At 42.5% G+C, this 22,305-nt stretch overlaps 1 protein-coding gene across 1 annotated transcript; it reads right to left on the bottom strand.

Moving 5' to 3' along the window:
* Window positions 1–1,584: 1,584 nt before the first annotated feature.
* Window positions 1,585–2,073, bottom strand: LOC149186630 (uncharacterized). Its single transcript, XM_089409406.1, has one exon. It carries the CDS (start codon window positions 2,071–2,073, stop codon window positions 1,585–1,587), a length of 489 nt encoding a protein of 162 aa, XP_089265532.1.
* Between the last annotated feature and the right edge of the window lie 20,232 nt (window positions 2,074–22,305).

Genomic DNA, 22,305 nt, shown 5'->3' with positions numbered 1-22,305 from the left:
CTCTTTTGTAGATTAAACATTTCGGAGCCTCTTGCCTCCAAAGGCTCAAACCACCATTTCTCAACCATCAGGAAGTTAGGGTGGTCTAACCAAAATTTTTCAAATCTAAATGGTTTATTCCTTGGGGTACCCTGAACTTCAACAATAAGTGAGATTGGCCAATGATCCGACCCACCACTGGGAAGGATATCTGATTCGGCTGTTATACCATCCATTATTATGCTTTCTAAGATCAAAAATCTATCCAAGCGAGAAGCTATCAACCTCTCTCCCCCCCTTCTGTTGTTCCAGGTAAACATGCCACTCTTGGGGTATATGTCTACCATTTTGACAGTTTCAATGAAACTTGTGAAGGCTTCCGCGTCCCTATTAAGTTTCCTAAGACCCCCTTTTTTTTCCAAAAGGGTGGTTATCATATTGAAATCACCCCCCAAAATACACTTAGACCTTGGATATCTTTCAATAAGTCTGGTTATTGAATTCAAAAAATTTATTTTATCTTCTAATTTCTGAGGACCATAAATATTGATGCAAAGGAAAGACCCAGAGTTACCTGTGGGTTGAAAATCCACCGCTATGAAGTGTTTGTTCGCCTCAGCTGATAAAATCTGGATTTCCCTTGTATCCCATATAGTTGCAAGGCCTCCTTCTTGTCCCTGGCTCTCAATCTCTAAAACTTCTAAATTTCTCCCAAGCTTCCTACATAGACTGTTGATACTAGAACTGCTACATTTAGTTTCTTGTAAGAACATAATTTCCGGTCTGTATTTCTGGATTTTCCACTTTAAAATTCTGTGTTTTGCCTGGCTATTAAGCCCTCTTGCATTCCACGAGATGATCTTCATGTTTAACTAATTTTCATTGGTAGGACGGGAAGGTGCTAAGCGCCTTCATCTTCCCTGAGTTTATCATTATCATGCCTAGCTCCTGTAGAACTTCACCACTAGTTCTACAACCTCTTCTTTTCTTCTGCTTTGAGCTGGATGATTTCCATAAAAGACTTTTTGAATGGAAGCTATTGCCTTTTACTATACCTAGCTTCCTATTCTACTTTTCTAGTTCTGCTTTTTGCCTTGCTATGAACAGGTCGTTTACCTTCCTGATTTCTTCTTCCGGTGCATTCTCTATTCCTCGGGCCTTCCAGTTCTCAGCAATTACTGGTAGGTTCATCCCCTCCCTCGCTAGCGCCTCTTCCCACTCTTGATCCTCACTTCCGCCATCACTGGTGAGCATGTCTATTTCTTCTTCCGTTTCCTCTGTTCTCTCCTGCATTTGAACTTCATTGTTGAGGTCCCCTTCATCCGTTCCTTCCCTGATTGGTTCTTCCTTTTCATCATGCCCTGCATCTGATGTTAGGGTTTTGTGCTTGTCCTCCGAATCTATTTCAAGATCTAAGATCACAAAAGAGTTGTTGTGGTTGTTTCTGTCTGTATTACCTTTATTATTCTTCCTTCTATTAGCTCTCTGTCTAGACTTAGGTTTTATGAAGGTTTCTTTGTCTTTGTTGGCTTGTGCTGTTTCGGTCTCTACTTCCTTCCTGATCATAGGGAAATCTCTCATCAAATGCCCATGTTCATGACATTTTCAGCACTGGAAGGGAATCTTCTCATAGTCTATGGCCTGAAAGTATTCCTCGTCCCTGTATTCCAGCCAGAGCCCCTCATGCAGTGCCCCGGAAACGTTCATTTCAACACATATTCTGGCATAAGAAGTGTATCTTTTTTGTAATGTTGCTTCCGAGGCCTTGATAAATGTTCCCAACTGGTCACCAATTTGTTTCAAGGCATTCAAACCCCAATAATCTATTGGTAGAGAGAACAAACGAATCCAAACTGGGACTTGAGTGAAAGATTCTTTCTCTGGGTCGAAGTTTGGTTTCCATGGTCGCATGTACAGACCATCTGAAGCCAAAAAGTATGGACCACCCTCAAAAATTCTATCCTTGTCTTCTAGGTTGGAGAATACAACTGTGAAGAAACCCTTGGCTCCCAAATGAAGCTTAACACCCCCCCTCGGCTTCCATTGTTGTCTGATCCAATGGCAAAGAGTCCTTTCAGATGGCCAAATGCCCATATATTTTCAAATGACAGCATGTTCTGCCATGTGCTCTCTGTATGCCTGAATCTCTGGGTCAGTTATTACTACCCTGAGGTTATTGGTCTTTTTTGGTTTGCAGACCCCATTTGATGAAGAGTATTTATTGGGGCTTGTGCTGGTCTCCCCCTCCTTTTCCAGCTTTCCTTGCCTATTATCTGTTTGCTCCCTTTCTTCTTCATCTTGTCGCTCCTCGTTTTCTGATGATTTAATTATTGAGGTGATTTTGTCTTTAGTTCCTGTCAGGCTTTCACCCACTGTGCCTTTGCCTTCCGTTGTGCTGTCTGGCTTGTCAATTTCCCCTTGTATTTTCTCCTTATTCCTCCTACCGTTCTGCTTGTTATTGTCAAGCCCAGAAATCCTGACTCCTTCCTTCTTATTTTGCCTCTGCTTCTGCATGATTATCTGTTTGAAAGTAGGGGTCCCACTGGACCCCTCTGCTCCCATTCGGTCGGTCAGCTCTTGACCTTTTCGATACAGTGCTGTGAAACGAGAGATTACCACTTCCAGCCCTGCAATGGTATCAGCACATTGGAAACCCTATTTTCGCCCTCGGCTCCTCTGCGCGCTCCTCTTTTCTTATTGAGATTTCATAAAGAATAATTCATTCTTTCAAATATTCAGACACTAATTAACCCAAATTGTCAGATTTATAGATCAAGCATGCGCCACATATAACATATCAAAATCATACAAAGATACTATTATTCAAGCTTAAAGATTATGACCGATCAATAGACCCTTATTTATGCACTAAGGTTCATCCTTCATTCAGATCCAGATCTGCACCATAACCCCAATCACAAATATTTCAAATCTAGCACTTATTACATATTCAATTCATTCAGATTGATTGCCTTGCCAAATGATCTCCTTCCTCTTTTATAGTCTTAGGCCATTCACAATACCACAGTCCAAAACCATAATAACACAATACCATGAACCCAATACTTGGGGTCAACACCTTTGGATGCAATACCATGGACCAAAAACTGTCGGACTAATACCATGAGCCAACCATGAAAGTGCGTGAACTTTTCTCTTCATGAAAGGAACTTTTCTCTGCATGAAAGTGCGTGAACTTTTCTCTATATGAAAGAAAATTTTCTCTGCATGAAAGTGCATGAAATTTTCTCTACATGAAATAAACTTTTCTCTGCATGAAAGAATCTTTTATCTTCATGAAAGTGCGTGAAATTTTCTTTACATGAAAGAACCTTTTATCTTCATGAAAGTGCGTGAACTTTTCTCTACATGAAAGAAACTTTTATATTCATGAAAGTGCGTGAACATTGTTGCACTATAATTTATCATCTGAGATGAGTGGGTTGCCATCATGTACAACATATGTATCATAATGCCAACAATCTACCCCTTTGGACTTGATGGCAACAACAACCAATCACTCTCCCCCTTTGTCATCAAGGGTAAAGGGCAGACCAAGATAATCTCTTTCCTAGATAAACTTTCTGCTGCCCATACTCCCCCTGAGTACCTGCTGAAATCTCTGAATGAGCTCCCCCTTTATATATGCCAAGGTGTACCACTCTGTCCATGCTTCCTCTGAGTACATGCTGAAGTCTCTACTCTGCTGAAGTGTGTTGTTCATGCTCCCCCTAACTATAAGCAAGGTCTGCAAAAAGATGTTTTACAAGAAGAATGATGACTTATACATCATAAAAGACCATCCTATCACCAAAATACTCAATACATACATTCATCACCCAACCAAGTGGGGATCATCCACCCAACCAAGTGGGGATACATCAGAAATGTACATATGACAACCAAAAACATTACATCTTCATCCCAGGCATAGTGGGGAAACCAAGATAGGCCGTTACATGACCTTGACACCATAGAGACGAAATAGCAGCAGCATCTGATCCAGGTGGATATTGGTGGCCACCTGCCAAGTCCACCTGGACCCCCACCATTGTCTTCCTCAGCATTTTCAGTTTCCTTAATTGTAGCACAACTTACTATTTTTAGCAGTTTTTCGGGTCCTGAACTTCCGGAGCCGTTTTGAGGCCCTAAACGACGTTTTTTGGGGAATCCGAGGGCAACATGGGTCCATGGAATGGAACGATGTTGCCCGTTCCAACAATGAAAGTGCTCGGATAGATATTTCTAATGAGCTATTGTACGCGTCAAACGGAGATCATATGCCAAAGTTACGACCCCGGGAAGTTGATGTACCAACTTACCCCCAAACGGGGCCCACAGTTTGGCGTTTCATGTCCTAGGGTTAGGTTTTGGAATATTAAGGGTTTTCCATTGTTTCTCAACAATAAATAGGCCTTCGAGCCTCATTGTAACACAGTTCAGAGCCATGTAGCCATGACATCTCTTCTCAGAGATAAGCTACCATCGCCCTAGCTGGTTTATTTCCATTTCTGGTTATAAGCATATTTCAATATTTTCCATTAATGAAATGAAGTATTATTTCCGCTGCATCTTTGTGTATATGGCTATCTCTGTAATTTGTTGTGTTCCTGTTTAAATCCGGATCAGTGGTATCAGAGCGGTCTGCTTTTTCTCTGTTTTTCTTTGCATGTCCCCAACAAGGTCGGGATATAAGGAGTTAGGGCTTGAACTGGTTGAACCTTTGCAAGACCAGCCTCGCAAATCCCGACGGCCTCCCATGGCGGACGAGAAGAAAGACGAGGGGGCAGGAGATCCCATCAAAATATTGCTCGAAGAAGCCCTCGAGCGACAACGGAACGCGATGATGGACAGCTTTGCCTAGATCCTTCAGCGGCTACCCAGAAGCAACGCATCGGCTTCCAACAGCTACTCTGGAAATGCCACACCCTTTAAGGCACAAGTTAATTTTGAAATCCCCATATTAAAGGGTCAGATAGACGCAGATGTCGTAGATAAATGGTTAAATCTGCTAGAGGGTTATTTTTCTATTCATGAATTTTCGAGTCGGGAAAAGATTGTTTTTGCTCTCCTCAAAGCAACCCCCCACATCAAGGACTGGTGGGAAACCTACTGCGAGCAGAAGGATGAAAGTACTGGCTCACTATTTTCAGCTGCACCCACCTGGGATTCGTTCCGCGATACCATCAAGGAGCAGTACTGTTGTGGGGAAAAATGCCTATGCAGGACGGTCCTATCCACCTAAGGTGTGACAGTGCCTCAGCAACAAACAGAGACAGCTATTTTGGTTTCTTCCTTTATGGAATGTGAAAGAAGAGAGATCAATAGACTTACGGGTGTCTTCCGTTTGTCCCTCGATATGGTCTCTCTTCTCTTTGGGTGTTCACAGCTACTTGCCTTCTTGCTCGTCTAGCTTCAACGGGTTCCTGCAAGATCACAAGAGAACAGCTACTTGCGACAAGAGAAGAACACTACACAAAGACAGATATTCACATTCATAACTAATTTAGGATTAGAAATAAATTAAACATACTAATGCATTCATACATCAAAAATACATCAGCATATAGGAGAAACCAAGATAGCTTTATTGATGAATAACAAGGTCCAAGAAGAGATACAACCCAGAGGGCTCCAATCCAGCACCTCCTTCCCAGCAAATGGAATTCCTATATTCACCCCCTTCAAAGCATTAAGCACCCAATGATTCCAATCTCAAACCAACAGTAATTCTTTGCAATAAAAAAATTCCAGCCTCTAGATCTCATGGAGGAGAGATCCATATATAGATGTTTGGAGAGAGCATGAGTCAGCTTGAGATCTGACTAGTGTCCTCTCCCTCTGTCAGTTCTTGAGTCCACTTGGAGGTTCTTGCTTCCACTTGGAGATTTGGAGCCTCTTACTCATCACCAGTCGAATTCCCTGAGGCAAGTGTCATTTTGGAAGCTTCCTGGGTTTTGACACCTTGAGAAATGAGCCTGCCACATGTCCACTCTCGTTCAGTGCAGGTAGCCAGTGTTCCAGTTGACATTTAACGCAGGTAACCAGTGTTGGCTTTGACATTCAGCGCAAACAGCTAGTGTAGCCACTGAAATGATCCTGAATTGACTTTTTTTTGAGCAGTTTCTGGTGGAGAACTTCTGTGAATTGCTGTGGTTTGTTAGCGTTGTTCCTCTAGGGGTATGAACAACATGTTTAGGGACTTTGGATCCCTTAGATTATGGACATTTTATGCTCAATGCTGTAAGGCACAAAAATGTCTATAACAGTTTCCCCCTAAAGTATGAGGTTGTTTATCGGGTGAAATGCTTTATTAGGGGGATCCGAAGTTCATCCAATGCTGAGAGGAGACCTGTAATAAGATACAATACAATACATTATTTTTCATTCTGCTTTCATGATCTAGCTGAGGCGGGAATTCCCATGCTCAACTTTATAAATTCATTTTTCTATACATAGAACAGACAATCGTCTGATGGTAGACTGATAATTTTGATGAAATTATCATCCTTTGAGTAGGATGATTATCTGCTGCAATGATGTACATGTCAATGTCTTTATCTTTCCTGAATATATATCGCAGCCCGGATGGATGAAACTAGATCCGGGGTCTTCAAACTCGTTCGATCTTCACTCTAAGTACAAGTCGATCCATGTGAGAAATGTTTTGAAGTCGAACATGGAAAGACATCGCTTGATTACCGGTCAATGATGTAAACAGTTAACAAGTGCGAGAGGAATCACCGATAATGATAATGACCCTCAAGGTACTGCAGTACAATTCACGTGGTGTGAATAAAGGACTTAGCGTCGAACACCACGTAAAATCTTTCGGTCGAAGGTCATTGATGTATACCTGTCGCCGGAAGTGAGAAAATTTCCATTGAGGCATGCAAGCTTCAAAGTACTGAAGGGGTTGTTCCTAGATCGACTTCTTGGATAATGAGCTGATGTCGACAAGAAGCGATCCGTCAAAGGAGGGTTTTAATGAATCCCACATCAGTGACATGGAACGGAGCTAATGATTTTAATGGAGGTGAAAACGATCTGTGACATATGATTCAGGGTGGCGGTCATGAAAGGATGAAGGATAATGTATGGAAGTGGATGGGACATGGTTGAATTTTCTGAACGACTTGTCTTGAACATATGGTGACACTTATGCGATGGATTGGTAGCATTACCCCAAATATGGATGGTATGGCGAGACCATGGATGTGACCGGTGAATGAAACAACCCAACCCGATTGTGGTACGGAGGAAAAGTGTCATGTTCAAGAGCGACTTGCTACCATCAAAGTTTTCTTTAGTTTCTCCCAATTTTTCCCCAATCATTGCTGACCAGTACCTCTTAATTTTTGTCAAGCTTGAGGAGGATAACATATGCTTGTTCTATAACCTGCCCTTCGCACAAGCCCATCGCTATGTTTTAACGAGCCTAGTGATAGTGAAACTCGTTCTCGTCTAAAGACAAGTTTGTCGCTATTTAATGATTTTAACGAGTCTAACGACAAGGATAACTCGGTCCTTTTCATTTTTAGAGAGTCTGAAAAGGTACATAAAGTTAACTCCAAAAGTCCTTTTTCGTCATCTAATCCCTTAAGTCCGAAAAAGTATAAAACAATACAGAAGGGATGAGTTTTCGATAGTTTTAACGAGCCGAATAAAACAAGTGCTCGATCTTTTTGTGCAATAATCCCTCGGGTCCAAAATAATTAAAATCTAGAGGAGGGATAGCACTTCCTGTCCCTTTAACGAGCTGGAAGGCCAAGGACTCGGCAATCTTTTCATATTTTATGAGTCAGATGAAAAGAGCTTAAAGAAGACTCATCTTTTGAGGAAGGAGTGATAAACAGGGTTAGCAGCTGATTCCAGGTACAGGTTGGAATTTTCCAATCACGGCAGTGTCACAAGGATGGCTAGGTGAAATCACTCTTTGCAGTTGTTCCTCAAAATGGGTAAACAATCATATGGAGGTGAACGATCGGCAAAATGAAAAGTGGAGGTGACGGTGCAAACACGACCAAGGCTTTAATGGCTGATAAAGTTACATTCACAGTGGTTATTTACCGGGTAGGTTCATTTTTTATTTTAAAATGAGCTTAAACGCTGGTGGAAACACTTGCTCATTGCTTATGTTTATTTTTTAACGAGCATGAAGTCCGCGTTAAAACTGCTCGGATCTTGCGTTTATTTTTTAACGAGCATGAACTTTGTGCTAAAACTACTCGAATCTTGTGTTTATTTTTTAACGAGCATGAACTGTGTGCTAAAACTGCTCGAATACCCAGTCATATGATAAGAGTGTCTCATTGAGATTCTATTTTTTTACAGAGCTTCATCTCACAAAGCTATGCCCCGCACCTTTTTTTATGCAAGTTAGGAAACTGCTAACCCAAAAAACAGATAAATAACCACTCTTTTCTTGCACTCCAAAAGGTTTGCATGCCCCCAGGTATAAAGTACGATTTCAAGGTTACCTCTACTTCTTTTCCATCAAAACATTTGTTTTAACGAGAGAGGCTTACCTCTTTCAGGTTACCCAAAGATTGTCTCGTTAATCTTTCAAACAAAACACTTCCTCGGCAATGTCTACCGAAATAGACAAAGTTGAGTGACAACGAGTGTCAAACACATAACTTTGACAAAAGAATCTTATTCCAGAATAACCCCTCTTCCTCTACGGACGGGGTACAGACTAGTCATATTCTCCCGCGGAAACCTACTCTATACCCAAAGTTTTCCCTGCCGAAGCAGACCAGGACGCATGCCCCCTGGGTTCCAGTCATATCCTCCTGGATTACTCGTGCTCATCAGGAGGACGGACCATGGGTTGAGACACTTCTTGCGTGAAGAGACCATTTAGGGATGGTATATGACTATTTGCGATGCGTGATCCGGGAAATGAAAGTTGGTCCACGAGCTTGACCACTCTTCCTTCATGCGGAAAACACATTACTCTAAAGAGTGAGGAGACTATAGCTCCCATGCAATATATATAGTCTCGTCCAAGGAGTAGGTTATAATCCAAGGGTCCTTGAACGACCATCACGTTCATTTGAACGGTCTTCCCTTTCAATGTTATAGGCACATTGGGGAGGATCCCTAAAGGTCGACTGGTTCCTTTATCAAAGCCTGATAGATTTCTCATTTCAGGCAAAAGCGCTGGCGAACCAAGCGCTTTCCAAGCAATAGAGGAAAGGATACTCACAGGTGCCCCTTCATCAATAATAGTGCCAGCCATTATCATTCTGTATATTTGAACGATAATTCTGAAGGGTATGCTTCCTGGCAACTGGGGTCTACCTAGTTGGTTCCAGTCGAAGGACAAAACCAGGTTGCTTGGTGGTGGGACCGAATAAACGGCCGGATATCTCTCTCATGAACTTCCTTCCTGCGATAAAGGAATGGGGGCATTGCCCCCTTGTTCATCAGAGTCAGTGTTGATGAAGAGAATTTGGACGGTGTCGTCTTTATTCTCCTTTGTGATGGTATCATTCGAAGATAGAGCCTCTGAAGGAAAAACCGGGTCAACTGCCATCTCAACCTTTTGACTTTCATCGGGCATGGATCCAGATGGTTCATCTTCAATGATAGGTGCTTCGGCTGACCACCTGGGCGGGCCAGCTGGGTTCTCAACTAGTGAAGGACTTGGCAGGAGTTTTTGATATCCAGGAGGAAGTTGCGCTCGTAAAATCGGGCGATCTTCCAGAACTCTTTTAGCCTCGTCTAAGAAGGGACAATGGTGGATGGCATGATCGCCTTCACACAGTCTGCAGGGAAATCTAGATTTCCCTCTCTTTCCTGGGACTTCACTTTCACTAGTTGACGGTGAGCAGTCAACATCGCTATCAGAGTTTGATGCTACTGAATTGTGCAAACGGGGAGACTAGTCCCTTAGTATCCGAGGGATGCAGGGATAATCTCTGTGGAAATGGTCTCCCTTGCATATGACACATGGCGATTTAGGCCTGGTCAGTGCTCTGTGTGGATTTTTGTCAGACGACACTTGTTTTCCCCAAGTCGTGTTTGGCTCCTTCTTCTTCTTCTATTTCTTCTTCTTTTCCTTCTTCTCCTTAGGAACTTGGTTTTTTGTTTTACCAGTTCCGTCAAGCGAAGAGGAAGGAGGAGAGGAAGAGTTAGATGAGGTAGAAAGTTGGTTGGCAACTCTGGTCTGGTCTAACTGTTGACTCGACTGTTCAGGAATGGTGGTGTTCTGAATGACATTGGTTGAAAAGAGCCAGACCAGCAGGCCAATTGTCAGTCCTGGAAGCGACAATGTGGCCATATGGGGCGCACCAACATCTCCCCAAGAGGAGAAGGGACTAGGATTTCCACCAAGGGGAATTCCTTGGTTGGTGTGCTCCATTTTTTCAACCTAAAGATCAACGCAGGAATAAAGGGTGATTGTTCCGTTTAAAATAATTTTTTAACGACGCTTAGACACAACTTGCTTTTTCAGTTTTAAAGAGTCGAGAAAAAGCTAAAGATGACTCTAGTCTCCTTCGATGTTTTAACGAGCCCGAAGTGACAAATGCTCGGATGGACTTTTTCCGTTATAGAGTCTGAAAAAGGCCAAAAGGAACTGCTCTGGAGTTCTAGGCAGAGGGTGTGCCAAACTTTTCGCAAAACCGCAGAATACTTTTTAGGGTACGGGCGGTCGATCTTCCCGAATGCTGTGTTCATTGCATTGCGATCAGTAGGGCGGCCGACACGACTTCCTAAGGATAAAGGTTTTATGCCTATACGGGTCTCCTAATATATACGCGACGGTACGTGGGAGCACAATCCGTACTGGCGCTATCGTCCCTCAGGAGGAATCACCCACCATCCACGAGATCGACAGTCACCAGGCTTAACGATGCCAGAACACGTCTCTAGCCTAGACCTCTATGTTGTACGTTATGTTGCAAAGCGTTGTTAAGTTCATTCAATTTATTTTAGGTTGATATTTTTAGAAGTTTGCCTTTCAAGGTTCACCACGAGATGTATGATACAATTCCTAAATGCAGTCTAAAGATGATAAGCAAGCTTTATATCTTTTCAACTTTGAAAGTCCTAGCTACTAAGGGAAAAAAAAGACACCATCTTTTCTCAAAGAGCAATCAGCACACTCTAATGCACTTTTCCTAAATCAGACATGCAAACTATCAAATGAAAATGCACAATGCAGGTGTTTGTTTTCTGCTTTCTTAGTATTGATGCCTACAAAGAAAGCTTTTTGTACAACTTTGAATTTGCTTTTAAATGATCAATACAAACAAGTTTACTTTTTCGAAATCAGAGAGGGTAGAAGAGATTACAACACTTAATGATTTTCGAAATGAAGACTTGTTTCGACACTTAAAAGAGACAAATTCAAACCAATAAGAAAAAGTAAATGTATAATCAATCTGCAAACAGCCAATGAACTCTCTTCTAAGATCACAATCAACAGATCTAAATCAAGGGCTACAGGATGACTATTTCACTCATGCAAAGGAAAACTATAAATGACGCCACAAACACATAAAAACACTCACAGTCTTTTTGTACAAAAGGAGGCGGAATGTAAGCAGAGAAAAGGAGTTATGAGACTGGTACCTATGCTGGTTACAGGCTGCAAAAATCAGAGATCAAAACAAGGCAAAACATAGCAGAGAACCCCAGCTGCACAAGAGCAAACTGGTTCAGCGCAACCTCAACACAGGGGTTTTGACATTCAGCGCAGGTAGCCTTCACGGGACCTGCGTTGAAATGCAGAATCCCTTCACTGGGTCTGCGCTGAAGGAGAAACTCTCGTTTCCCACAGGTTCTGGGTCACAGATTGCTATTTAATTCACTGTTTTAGGCCAAATAAAAGCAACAAGAAAGGTGTAATCAAAGGGATGCTTTGAGGGGTACTAAGATCTATCACAAGGATCATCAAATCATTTGTGAGTCCATTGTTCAGATCATAGACAAGTCCAGTGATTGGATCAAGGCAGCAACTGTCTACTTTGCATCCGGGAATAGCAGATGTAGTTCGATTGTTGCTGTCAAGTCTATGAAGCAAACAATGATAGAAACACAAATAAAATGACTAAACAAATCTCCCCAGCGGAGTCGCAAATTTGTTGTGGGGAAAAATGCCTATGCAAGACGATCCTATCCACCTAAGGTGTGATAGTGCCTTAGCAACAAACAGAGAAAGCTATTTTGGTTTCTTCCTTTATGAAATGTGAAAGAAGAGAGATCAATAGACTTACCGGTGTCTTCCGTTTGTCCCTCGATCCGGTCTCTCTTCTCTTTGGGTGTTCACAGCTACTTGCCTTATTGCTCGTCCAGCTTCAACGGGTTCCTGCAAGATCACAAGAGAACAGCTACTTGCGACAAGAGAACAGCTACTTGCGACAAGAGAAGAACACTACAAAAAGACAGATATTCACATTCATAACTAATTTAGGATTAGAAATAAACTAAACATACTAATGTATTCATACATCAAAAATACATCAGCATATAGGAGAAACCAAGATAGCTTTATTGATGAATAACAAGGTTCAGGAAGAGATACAACCCAGAGGGCTCCAATCCAGCACCTCCTTCCCAGCAAATGGAATTCCTATCTTCACCCCCTTCAAAGCATTAAGCACCCAATGATTCTAATCTCAAACCAACAACAATTCTTTGCAATAACAAAATTCCAGCCTCTAGATCTCATGGAGGAGAGATCCATATATAGATGTTTGGAGAGCGGATGAGTCAGCTTGAGATCTGACTAGTGTCCTCTCCCTCTGTCAGTTCTTGAGTCCACTTGGAGGTTCCTGCTTCCACTTGGAGATTTGGAACCTCTTACTCATCACCAATCGAATTCCCTGAGGCAAGTGTCATTTTGGAAGCTTCCTGGGTTTTGACACCTTAAGAAATGAGCCTGCCACATGTCCACTCTCGTTCAGCGCAGGTAGCCAGTGTTCCAGTTCACATTCAACGCAGGTAGCCAGTGTTGGCTTTGAAATTCAGCACAAACAGCTAGTGTAGCCACTGAAATGATCCTGAATTGACTTATTTTTTAGCAGTTTCTGGTGGAGAGCTTCTCTGAATTGCTGTGGTTTGTTAGCCTTGTTCCTCTAGGGGTAGGAACAACATGTTTAGGGACTTTGGATCCCTTAGATTATGGACATTTCATGCTCAATGCTGTAAGGCACAAAAATGTCTATAACAAGTACTACCCTGTCGGGAGCTATGAGGATGAATACATAAAGTGGACCATGCTGCGGCCGGGAAGGGATCAAGACGTGCCGGAGTTCACCAATCTTTTCCATACCCTTCGCACAAAATTGGATATCAAGGATTCGGAGCAAAATTTGATACTCAAATACCGTGGCTGCTTGCACAAGTACATCCAGGAAGAAATACAATTCCTAAACATCCCCTCGCTCAGCGCAGCATACCGGTATGCCGTCAAGGTCGAGCAGAAGTTTAAACAAAAGAAGCGAGACTTTGGATCTGCGAATCCAAAGCAGGGGAAAGGTGCCCCTAAACCAGAGAACAAAGGACAAAGCCAAGGCGGGACAGCCCAAGACAACCAGCCGAAGCTGCAAGCAAAGAACAGCGCCACGAAGTCGAGAAAGGACACTGGAAAATGGTGCGAGTTCCATAAGAGCTCCACTCACAACACAAGTGAGTGTCGGGCCAAGCAGTCACTGGTGGCTGAGCTAAAGGTTTCAGAATCAGATGCATGTTCCAACTCTGAGTGAGAACTCGATAAGGGGTATGAAAAAGGGAAGCAGATCATTGATGCGGACCCCAGTGCCACTGTTGCTACCGCAAAGATCCAGAAAAATGAACCCGAAGATCCAGAGGAGGAAGAGCATCTCTTCCACTCCCAGATGTGGGTAAAGGGCTCCCTGGTACAGTTCATTGTTGATAGCGGGAGTCAAAAGAACCTCATTTCGGTAGAGGTCGTGAAGCGGTTGGGCTTACCGACCACAGCACATCCACAACCATACACCATTGGGTGGCTTCACCAAGGACGATATCTTCGCGTGAGCCAGCAGTGTCGCCTTCCATACAACATCAAGCCCTTCACGGATGAGGTATTGTGTGACATTGCTCCCCTAGAATTTTGTGATGTATTACTAGGACAACCATACTTGTGGAAGTGACATGATGTGTATGAATCAAGGCCCCATGCTATTATTATTACATTGGGAAATAAGTTGTTCAGGATACCAGAGGTAGCACCACCTGCCGCCCTCTCTTTGATTACTGCAAAACAATGCAGTAAGATCATTTCCAAAACCAGGAATTTTTTTTTCCTGATGATACGCCCTCAAGGAAAGAAGAAGACAGTGGCCGCGGCCTCCAAACGGGGCCCCTCTGCACGACAACTACAGATGGACAAGATTGTGGAGGAGTACAAGGACATCTTCACCTCCCCGGCAGGGGTTCCTCTGCACTGTCAAGTCAAGCACTCCATCGATCTGACCCCAGGTGCGCCGCTACCCAACGGACCAATTTATCGACGCTCCGTTCTGGAGAACGATGAAATCAAGAGGCAGATTCAGGATCTCCTACAGAAAGGTCACATCCGTCCGAGTTCATCGCCCTGTGGGATTTCGATCGTGTTGGTACAGAAGAAGGATGGGACGTGGAGAATCTATATTGACTATCGGGCGCTGAACAAGATCACTGTTCGTAATAGGTACCCGATCCCCAAGATTGATGACCTCCTAGACCAACTAAAGGGGGTGAAATATTTCAGCAAGATCGACCTGAGGTCGGGATATCACCAGGTACCAATCAAACCCTCCAATGTGTGGAAGACTGCCTTCAAATCCAAGGAGGGCCTCTTCGAATGGTTGGTCATGCCTTTCGGATTGATGAATGCTCCTGCAACCTTTATGAGGCTAATGGATGACATCTTGCGGCCATTCACCAACTCCTTTGTAGTAGTATACTTGGATGACATTCTGATCTTCAGCCAGAGTTGGGAAGAGCACCTCCACCACATCTGACAGGTTCTCCAAACACTGCGGCAACACAAGCTATGTGCCAATTTGGAGAAATGCACTTTTGGCATGACCCAGGTTCAGTATCTGGGATAGATCATTAATGAACAGGGGGTGCATGTCGATCCAGCCAAGATCCAAGTCATTCGGGATTGGCCCTCTCCAACCACTCTAACAGAGCTCCGTAGCATTCTAGGTCTTGCCAACTTCTACCGCAGGTTTGTGTTGGGGTTTTCTCATATTTCTTGGTCTGAATCTCAACAGAAGGCATTCAGGGAGTTGAAGGATCGCCTCTGCACGGCACCAGTGCTTGCATTACCAGATTTACAACAACCATTTGAGGTCGAGACAGATGCCTCTGACTATGCTATTGGGGCAGTCCTTACTCAACATGGACATCCAGTGGCATATCACAGTGAAACACTTTCAGACACAGTCCGGAAGTACCCCACTTATGATAAAGAGATGTATTCCATTGTACAGGCCTGCCGACAATGGAAGCATTACATTTTGGGGAAGGAAACGGTCATCCACACAGACCACCGACCTCTGCAGTTCATACAGACCCAAGGGAAATTGCAGAATGATCGCCATCAAAAGTGGTCTACATACCTGCAACAGTTTCACTTGAATATCAAGTATAAAAAGGGCAGCACCAATAATGTTGCAGATTGCCTCATTCGACCACCGATCATGGCGCTAACTACCGTGCTCAACTCTTGTGAGCACAAGACTTCTGATTGGCCACGTCTCTACAAAAGCGACCCAGAATTTGGCCACACATACCAGACACTCTTTGAGGGTCGGCAGGTTGCAGATTTTCACCTCCAGGATGCCCTATTATGCCACCTCGGTCACCTTTGTGTTCCTTCAAGCGAGCGTGCCAAGATGATTTGGGAAGCACACTACAGTCGGGCTGCTGGGCATTTCGGGGTCGAGAAAACAGTGGCAGTACTGCAAAATTATTTCTATTGGCCGAATCTTCGACAGGATGTTGGGAAGTACATCCGATCATGTACTGCCTGTGCCATTGCCAAACCGGCCATTAAGAAGCACGGCCTCTATACCCCGTTTCCTACCCCTAGTCGACCTTGGGAATCCATCTCCATGGATTACATGTCAGGCCTTCCTTCCACTAAGCATGGAAATGACTGTTTTTTTGTGGTCGTCAACAGGTTCTCGAAGATGGCCATTATGGTGGCCTGCAAGAAGAATATCACAGCAGAAGCCACTGCTAAACTCTTCTTTGAACGAGTGTGGGTGCACTTTGGGATCCCACAGTCTATCATCTCAGATCGGGACAGTCGGTTTCTCAGCACATTTTGGTCCAGTCTCTGGTCAATGCTGGACACCAAACTCACGAAGTCCACAGCCTTCCATCCTCAAACTGATGGCCAGACAGAGGTTGTCAATAGGATGATTTTGCACATTCTGCGCATGTATAACTCAAAGCATCCACGCACATGGGACAAGAGCCTCCCCTATGTTCAACACAGCTACAACCGAGCTCTTCACAGCTCCATTGGCCATAGCCCTTTCCAGGTGGGTTTGGGATTCCAGCCACTATGACCCATTGATGTGGCCATGCCACTTGCAGCTACTCACATGAATTCAGCTCATGTCCAGTCCGAAACAGATAAGGCCACCAGCTTCATTGAGCGCATCCAACATATTCGCCAGCAGGTCCATGACATTCTTGAGAAATCAAATTCCAAGTACAAGCAGCGACATGATCAACATCGGGTGCCACACAAGTTTCAGGTGGGCGACAAAGTCTGGTTGCATTTACAAAAGGAACGCCTTACTGGAGCCTATCGGAAATTGAGACCACTCCGATATGGTCCTTACACCATTACTAAGGCTATGGGAGACAATGCATTTGAGCTCAGCATTCCCCCATTCCTTGGCCTGCACCCAGTGTTCAATGTGGACCGCCTTCGGCCATACTTTCCACCATTGCTAGACACATCCGACATTGCAGAACAGCTCAAACCCACATAATTAAATCCAGATTGCATGGAACAAGCTGCAACTGATCGGATCATCGACACACAGATCAAGAACACTTGCCAATAGAATATCCAACTGTATCAAGTTGTCAAAGCAGGCCAACTCCTTCAGCAGGGCAAGTGGCTCACCAGGGAACAAGTTCAGCAGAAGTTTCCTCATCTCATGGAGGAGCTCAACGCAATGGGGACCATTGCTTCCTAAGGGGGGAGGAATGATCCAGGTGGATATTGGTGGCCACCTGTCAAGTCCACCTGGACCCCCACCATTTTCTTTCTCAGCATTTTTAGTTTCCTTAATTGTAGCACAACTTACTATTTTTAGCATTTTTCGGGTCCTGAACTTCCGGAGTCGTTTTGAGGCCCTAAACGACGTTTTTTGGGGAATCCGGGGGCAACATGGGTCCATGCAATGGATCGATGTTGCTCGTTCCAACAATGATATTGCTCGGATAGATCTTTCTAATGAGCTATTTTACGCGTCAAATGGAGATCATATGCCAAAGTTACGACCCCGGGAAGTTGATGTACCAACTTACCCCCAAACAGGGCGCATAGTTTGGCGTTTCATCTCCTAGGGTTAAGTTTTGGAATGTTAAGGGTTTTCCATTGTTTCTCAACAATAAATAGGCCTTCGAGCCTCATTGTAACACAGTTCAGAGGCATGTAGCCATCACATCTCTTCTTAGAGATAAGCTACCATCGCCCTAGCTAGTTTATTTCCATTTCTGGTTGTAAGCATATTTCAGTATTTTCCATTAATGAAATGAAGTATTATTTCCGCTGCATCTTTGTGTATATGGCTATCTTTGTAATTTGTTGTGTTCCTGTTTAAATCTAGATCAACATCTATTAATCACCATTCAGATCAACAACCATGATTTCCTTCTGTTCTTTCTCTGCATTTGTTCCACCTGAAACCAACAACAGTTGTGAACTAGAACCAAAAGCTTCTAAGATAATGCCAACAATGCATCATTAGAAGTTTATCTGCTCCCCTTGAACCTGTGCTAGAAGGTCTTTTTCAGACCCAATTCAGATTATCTCCACCATAACCAGAGCCTGTCCCTACTGATATCCATCAAGCGTCCATATACGCGACTATATCTGCACAAACCTGCGTATGTACGTGGATCCTCCTCAGGCAACTCACGTACACCCATTTTTATCTGAAATAGACAAGATTTAATAGCAAGAAGATGCATCAACTACCCCCAGCTTCTGTCTGAGGTATTCAAATGTCTCCCTGGGAAGTGGTTTGGTGAGAATATCAGCAACTTGTTCCTTAGAAGGAACATACTCCAACTTGACCTTTTGTTCCAACACTTGTTCCCGGAGAAAGTGATACTTGATTGGTATTTGCTTGGCTTTTTAATGCATGACTGGGTTCTTAGAAATGATTATTGCACTTGTATTATCACATAAGATGGAGATAGGTGGTGTACAAGTGATTTGAAAGTCCTGTAAGGTTTGCATCATCCAAAGAAGTTGAGCACAACAAGATGCAACAACCACATATTCTACTTCAGCTGTAGATAAAGAAATCGAACTCTCCATCTTTCTGAACCAAGATACTAATCTGGAACCCATAAAGAATGCTCCACCACTTGTTCTCTTTCTGTCATCCACGCTTCCAGCCCAATCTGCATCTGTATAAGCATGTAGAGTGAGATCTGTATCTTTAGGATACCATAAGCCATAGTTTTTAGTTCCTTGAAGATACTTGAAAATTCTATTTACTACCTGAAGATGGGTGATTTGCCTGAAATCTTCCAACTATACCCATTGCATGCATGATGTCTGGTCGAGTACCTGTCAAATAAAGAATGCTTCCAATCATGGATCTATAGGTTGGTTGATGCACTGCTACAGATTCATCATTTGCATTGAGGCTACATCATGTAACCATAGGAATACATACTGGTTTTGCATCTTCCATGCCATATTTCTTCAAGATCTGCTTGAGATACTTGGTTTGAGACAAAAAGATACCTCCTTCATTTTGTTGGATTTACAATCCAAGAAAATATGTTAGTTCTCCAAGCAAAGACATTTCGAATTCTTTCTGCATTACCAAGGCAAAGCTTTGACTCATAGCTTCTTCATTGCTGTGAAAGATAATATCATCTACATTCACAACAAGTATTAGAAATTTGTCATTTTCAATTTTTATATAAAGATTGCTATCTGCTGATCCTTTGGAAAAACCTTGTTGATGAAGATATTTGTCCAAACGGTAGTACCAAGCCCTTGGAGCCTGTTGAAGACCATAGAGAGCCTTTTTTAGTCTACATACAAGATTTGGATCATTCCCAAGGATGAAGCCATCTTGTTGCTTAATGTACACTTCTTCTTCTAAGTCTCCATTCAAAAAGGATGATTTCACGTCCATTTGAAATACTTTGAACTTCTGAAAGCTTGAGAGAGCAAGGAACATTTGGATGGCCTCAAGTCTTGCAACAGGAGCAGAAGTTTCTTCAAAGTCTATTCCTTCTTGTTGAGCATACCCTTTACAAACAAGTCTGGCCTTGTCTCTAATGACTTCCCCATTTTCATTCAACTTATTTTTGGAGATCCATTTTGTCCCTATGACATTCTTATCTTTTGGTCTAGGAACCAACTCCCAAGTGTTGTTCTTTTTGATCTGCTCAAGTTCTTCATCCATTGCCTTGACCCAGCATTCATCTTTGCATGCCTCTTTTACATTTTGAGGTTCAGTGGAAGAGAGCAATTCCAAATAGCTTGAGGCTTCTGCAATTGTTCTTCTTGTTTGTACACCTGCCTCTTTCTGCCCCAAAATCTGAGATTTTGGATGATTCTTTTGAACGTACCTGGATGGAGTCTTCTCTTCTATCCTTATCTGTTCCTATGGTGCCTCTTGAGGTTCTTCTTCATCATCATTCTAATTTGGAGAGTAGTCTTCATCTTCTTCGATATTTTCATAATTTACTTGCCTAGGAATGTATCCTTTTTCATCAACCACTACATCAATGCTGTCAACAATTATTCCAAGTCTTTTATTGTAACACTTATATGCTTTTTTGTGGGGAGAATAACCAAGGAGATTGCCTTCATCTGCTCTAGGTTCAAGTTTGCCAAGTTGTTCATCATTATTCTTAATATATCATTTTCTTCCAAAAATTTTGAAATGCTTTACCGGAGGAGTCTCACAATGCCAGAGCTCATGAGGAGTTTGAGTGCGGTTCACTCGGACATTTGTTTTGTTGAGAATCACAACCACAGTAAATGCAGCTTTACCCCAGAAGGTTGCAGGAGTTCCAGACTCATCAAGCATAGCATGAGCCATTTGTTGGATTGTTCTGTTCATAATTTCCACCACTCCATTTTGCTGAGGAGTCCTAGCTGTAGAGAATTCCCTTCTTATTCCATGTTCTTCACAAAAATCGAAAAATTCATTTGAGGTAAACTCCCCACCTCTGTCGGACCTGAGGCACTTAATTTTGTGATCTGATTCATTTTCAGCCAAGGCTTTGAAGGATTTGAATTTTTCGAATGCTTCGTCTTTGTGCTTCATAAGTCCTAACCAAACCATCCTGGAGAAGTCGTCAATGAATAATATAAAGTATTCTTCTCCTCGAGGTGACCTTGTCCTAAATGGACCACATACATCTGTATGGACTAGCTCAAGAGGCCTGCTAGCTGATCCTTCCTTCTTAGGGAAGTTAGTTCTGGTTTGCTTACCAAACTGACATGATTTTCATATTGTGTTGTCTAGAATTTTGATATCTGGAAGACCACGAACTGCCTGATATTTGCATGCTTTCCTTATTTGTGAAAAGCTTAGATGCCCCAACCTTCGGTGCCATAACCAGTGTTCATCATCCTTGCTCAAATAGCATTGTTGTTGTCCTTCTTCAAATATGTATAAATTATTTGGAGTTCTTCTACCTTTGATCACTGTTTTTCCTGTATCAAGATCACGAACACTACATCCATTTGATCAAAATATTACCTCGATTCCTTGATCGCACATCTGACTGACACTCAGTAGATTATGCTTCAAGCCATCAACATACAAAACATTTCCAATTTTGACCTTTTCTTTCAACTGAGCAGTGCCTCTTCCGTTTATGACCGCAGGGGTATCATTTCCAAAAGAAAATTTCTTTCCCTTTTCTAAAACAATATATGATTCAAGTTCTTCTTTATCACCTATCATATGCTTTGAACATCCACTGTCGATGTACCATATATTTTCATGTCCTTCTGCATAAAAAGCTATCCCACATCTTTCTGGTTGTGGTTCCTTTATTCTCCATGTTCTGGTGCTTGAGGCTTGTTCCTTTGTCTGTCGAAACCTGCTCCTACATTCAGAATCTTCATAACCGAAGTTATTACAAATAGAACATTCAATTTAATTTTCAAGGGCCGAATAGTTATTATAGGTCCTTTTCGTAATCCCAGTCATACTTCTTTGTTTTTGAGCTTCTCTAGTCATGATTGACTTATAGGCAACACATTGAGCTACTTTGTGACCAAAGTTATGGCAAGAGAAACATTGGCCATTGAAGAAACTTCTGCGATTATCAAATCTACTAGCCAAATGATTGTAGTTTCTATTGTCATCCATTCTTGAAGCAAATTGAGAAGTTTTTACCTGTGGCTGGTTGTAGCTTTTGTTCACCCTTAAGATGGATTGCCCCTGGTTTACCTAGTAGTCTTTGTTTATTCTTGATGTAATTCGTCCCTATTTCACCTGGTGATCTCCATTGGGATTTTTCTCATTCCTCCTTGCTGCATCAAGATAACTCTTTGAGGTGGATGCTTGAGATGCTTCTCCATTATACCCCAGACCTGTCTTGATTAGTGGAGAATGTTGTACATTGATAATCTCATCCAGAGTTTCAGATCCTTTAACAAATTTAAGATTAAGAGCCTTTGTTTTCTTAATTTCTTTTCTAAGGCCAACAATTTCACATTCTAACTTCTCAAGAAAATTTTCTTTTTCATCAAGTTGGAATTGTAGAGTATCAATGATCATATCTTTTTTTTCTAAACATGTTTTGAGTCTAGAAATCTCTTCATTAAAACCATCTACATCTATAGCGTCCATGTAATCATCATCTTCAAAAGCCATTAAAAGTTTATAATCATTACCTCGTTCATCTTCATCACTATTTGATAGGCCATCACTGTCTTCATGAGTGTAGTAACTTTTCTTAGTTGCATTCTGTTTCTTGTTCCATCTAACAGGTTCCTTCCCTTTATCAATCTTATCCTTATGAGGACACTTGGCAGCATAATGACTGACTCTTCCACAAGTAAAGCATTTGAAAGGTAACTTACCTCGGAATCTTCCTGCACCCCGTTGAATATGCTTGACAAAA

Source organism: Pinus tabuliformis, chromosome 3_1 (genome assembly GCF_031772625.1).
Source record: "Pinus tabuliformis cultivar Carrire ecotype Pingquan chromosome 3_1, CPIR1, whole genome shotgun sequence".
NCBI classification, from domain to species: domain Eukaryota; kingdom Viridiplantae; phylum Streptophyta; class Pinopsida; order Pinales; family Pinaceae; genus Pinus; species Pinus tabuliformis.
Note: the sequence above shows the minus strand (reverse complement) of the source record. Positions and strands in the feature narration are given on the sequence as shown.

Excerpts from the sequence above, each read along its gene's own strand:
- LOC149186630 (XM_089409406.1), bottom strand. The coding sequence starts at position 2,073 with ATGGGCATTTGGCCATCTGAAAGGACTCTTTGCCATTGGATCAGACAA.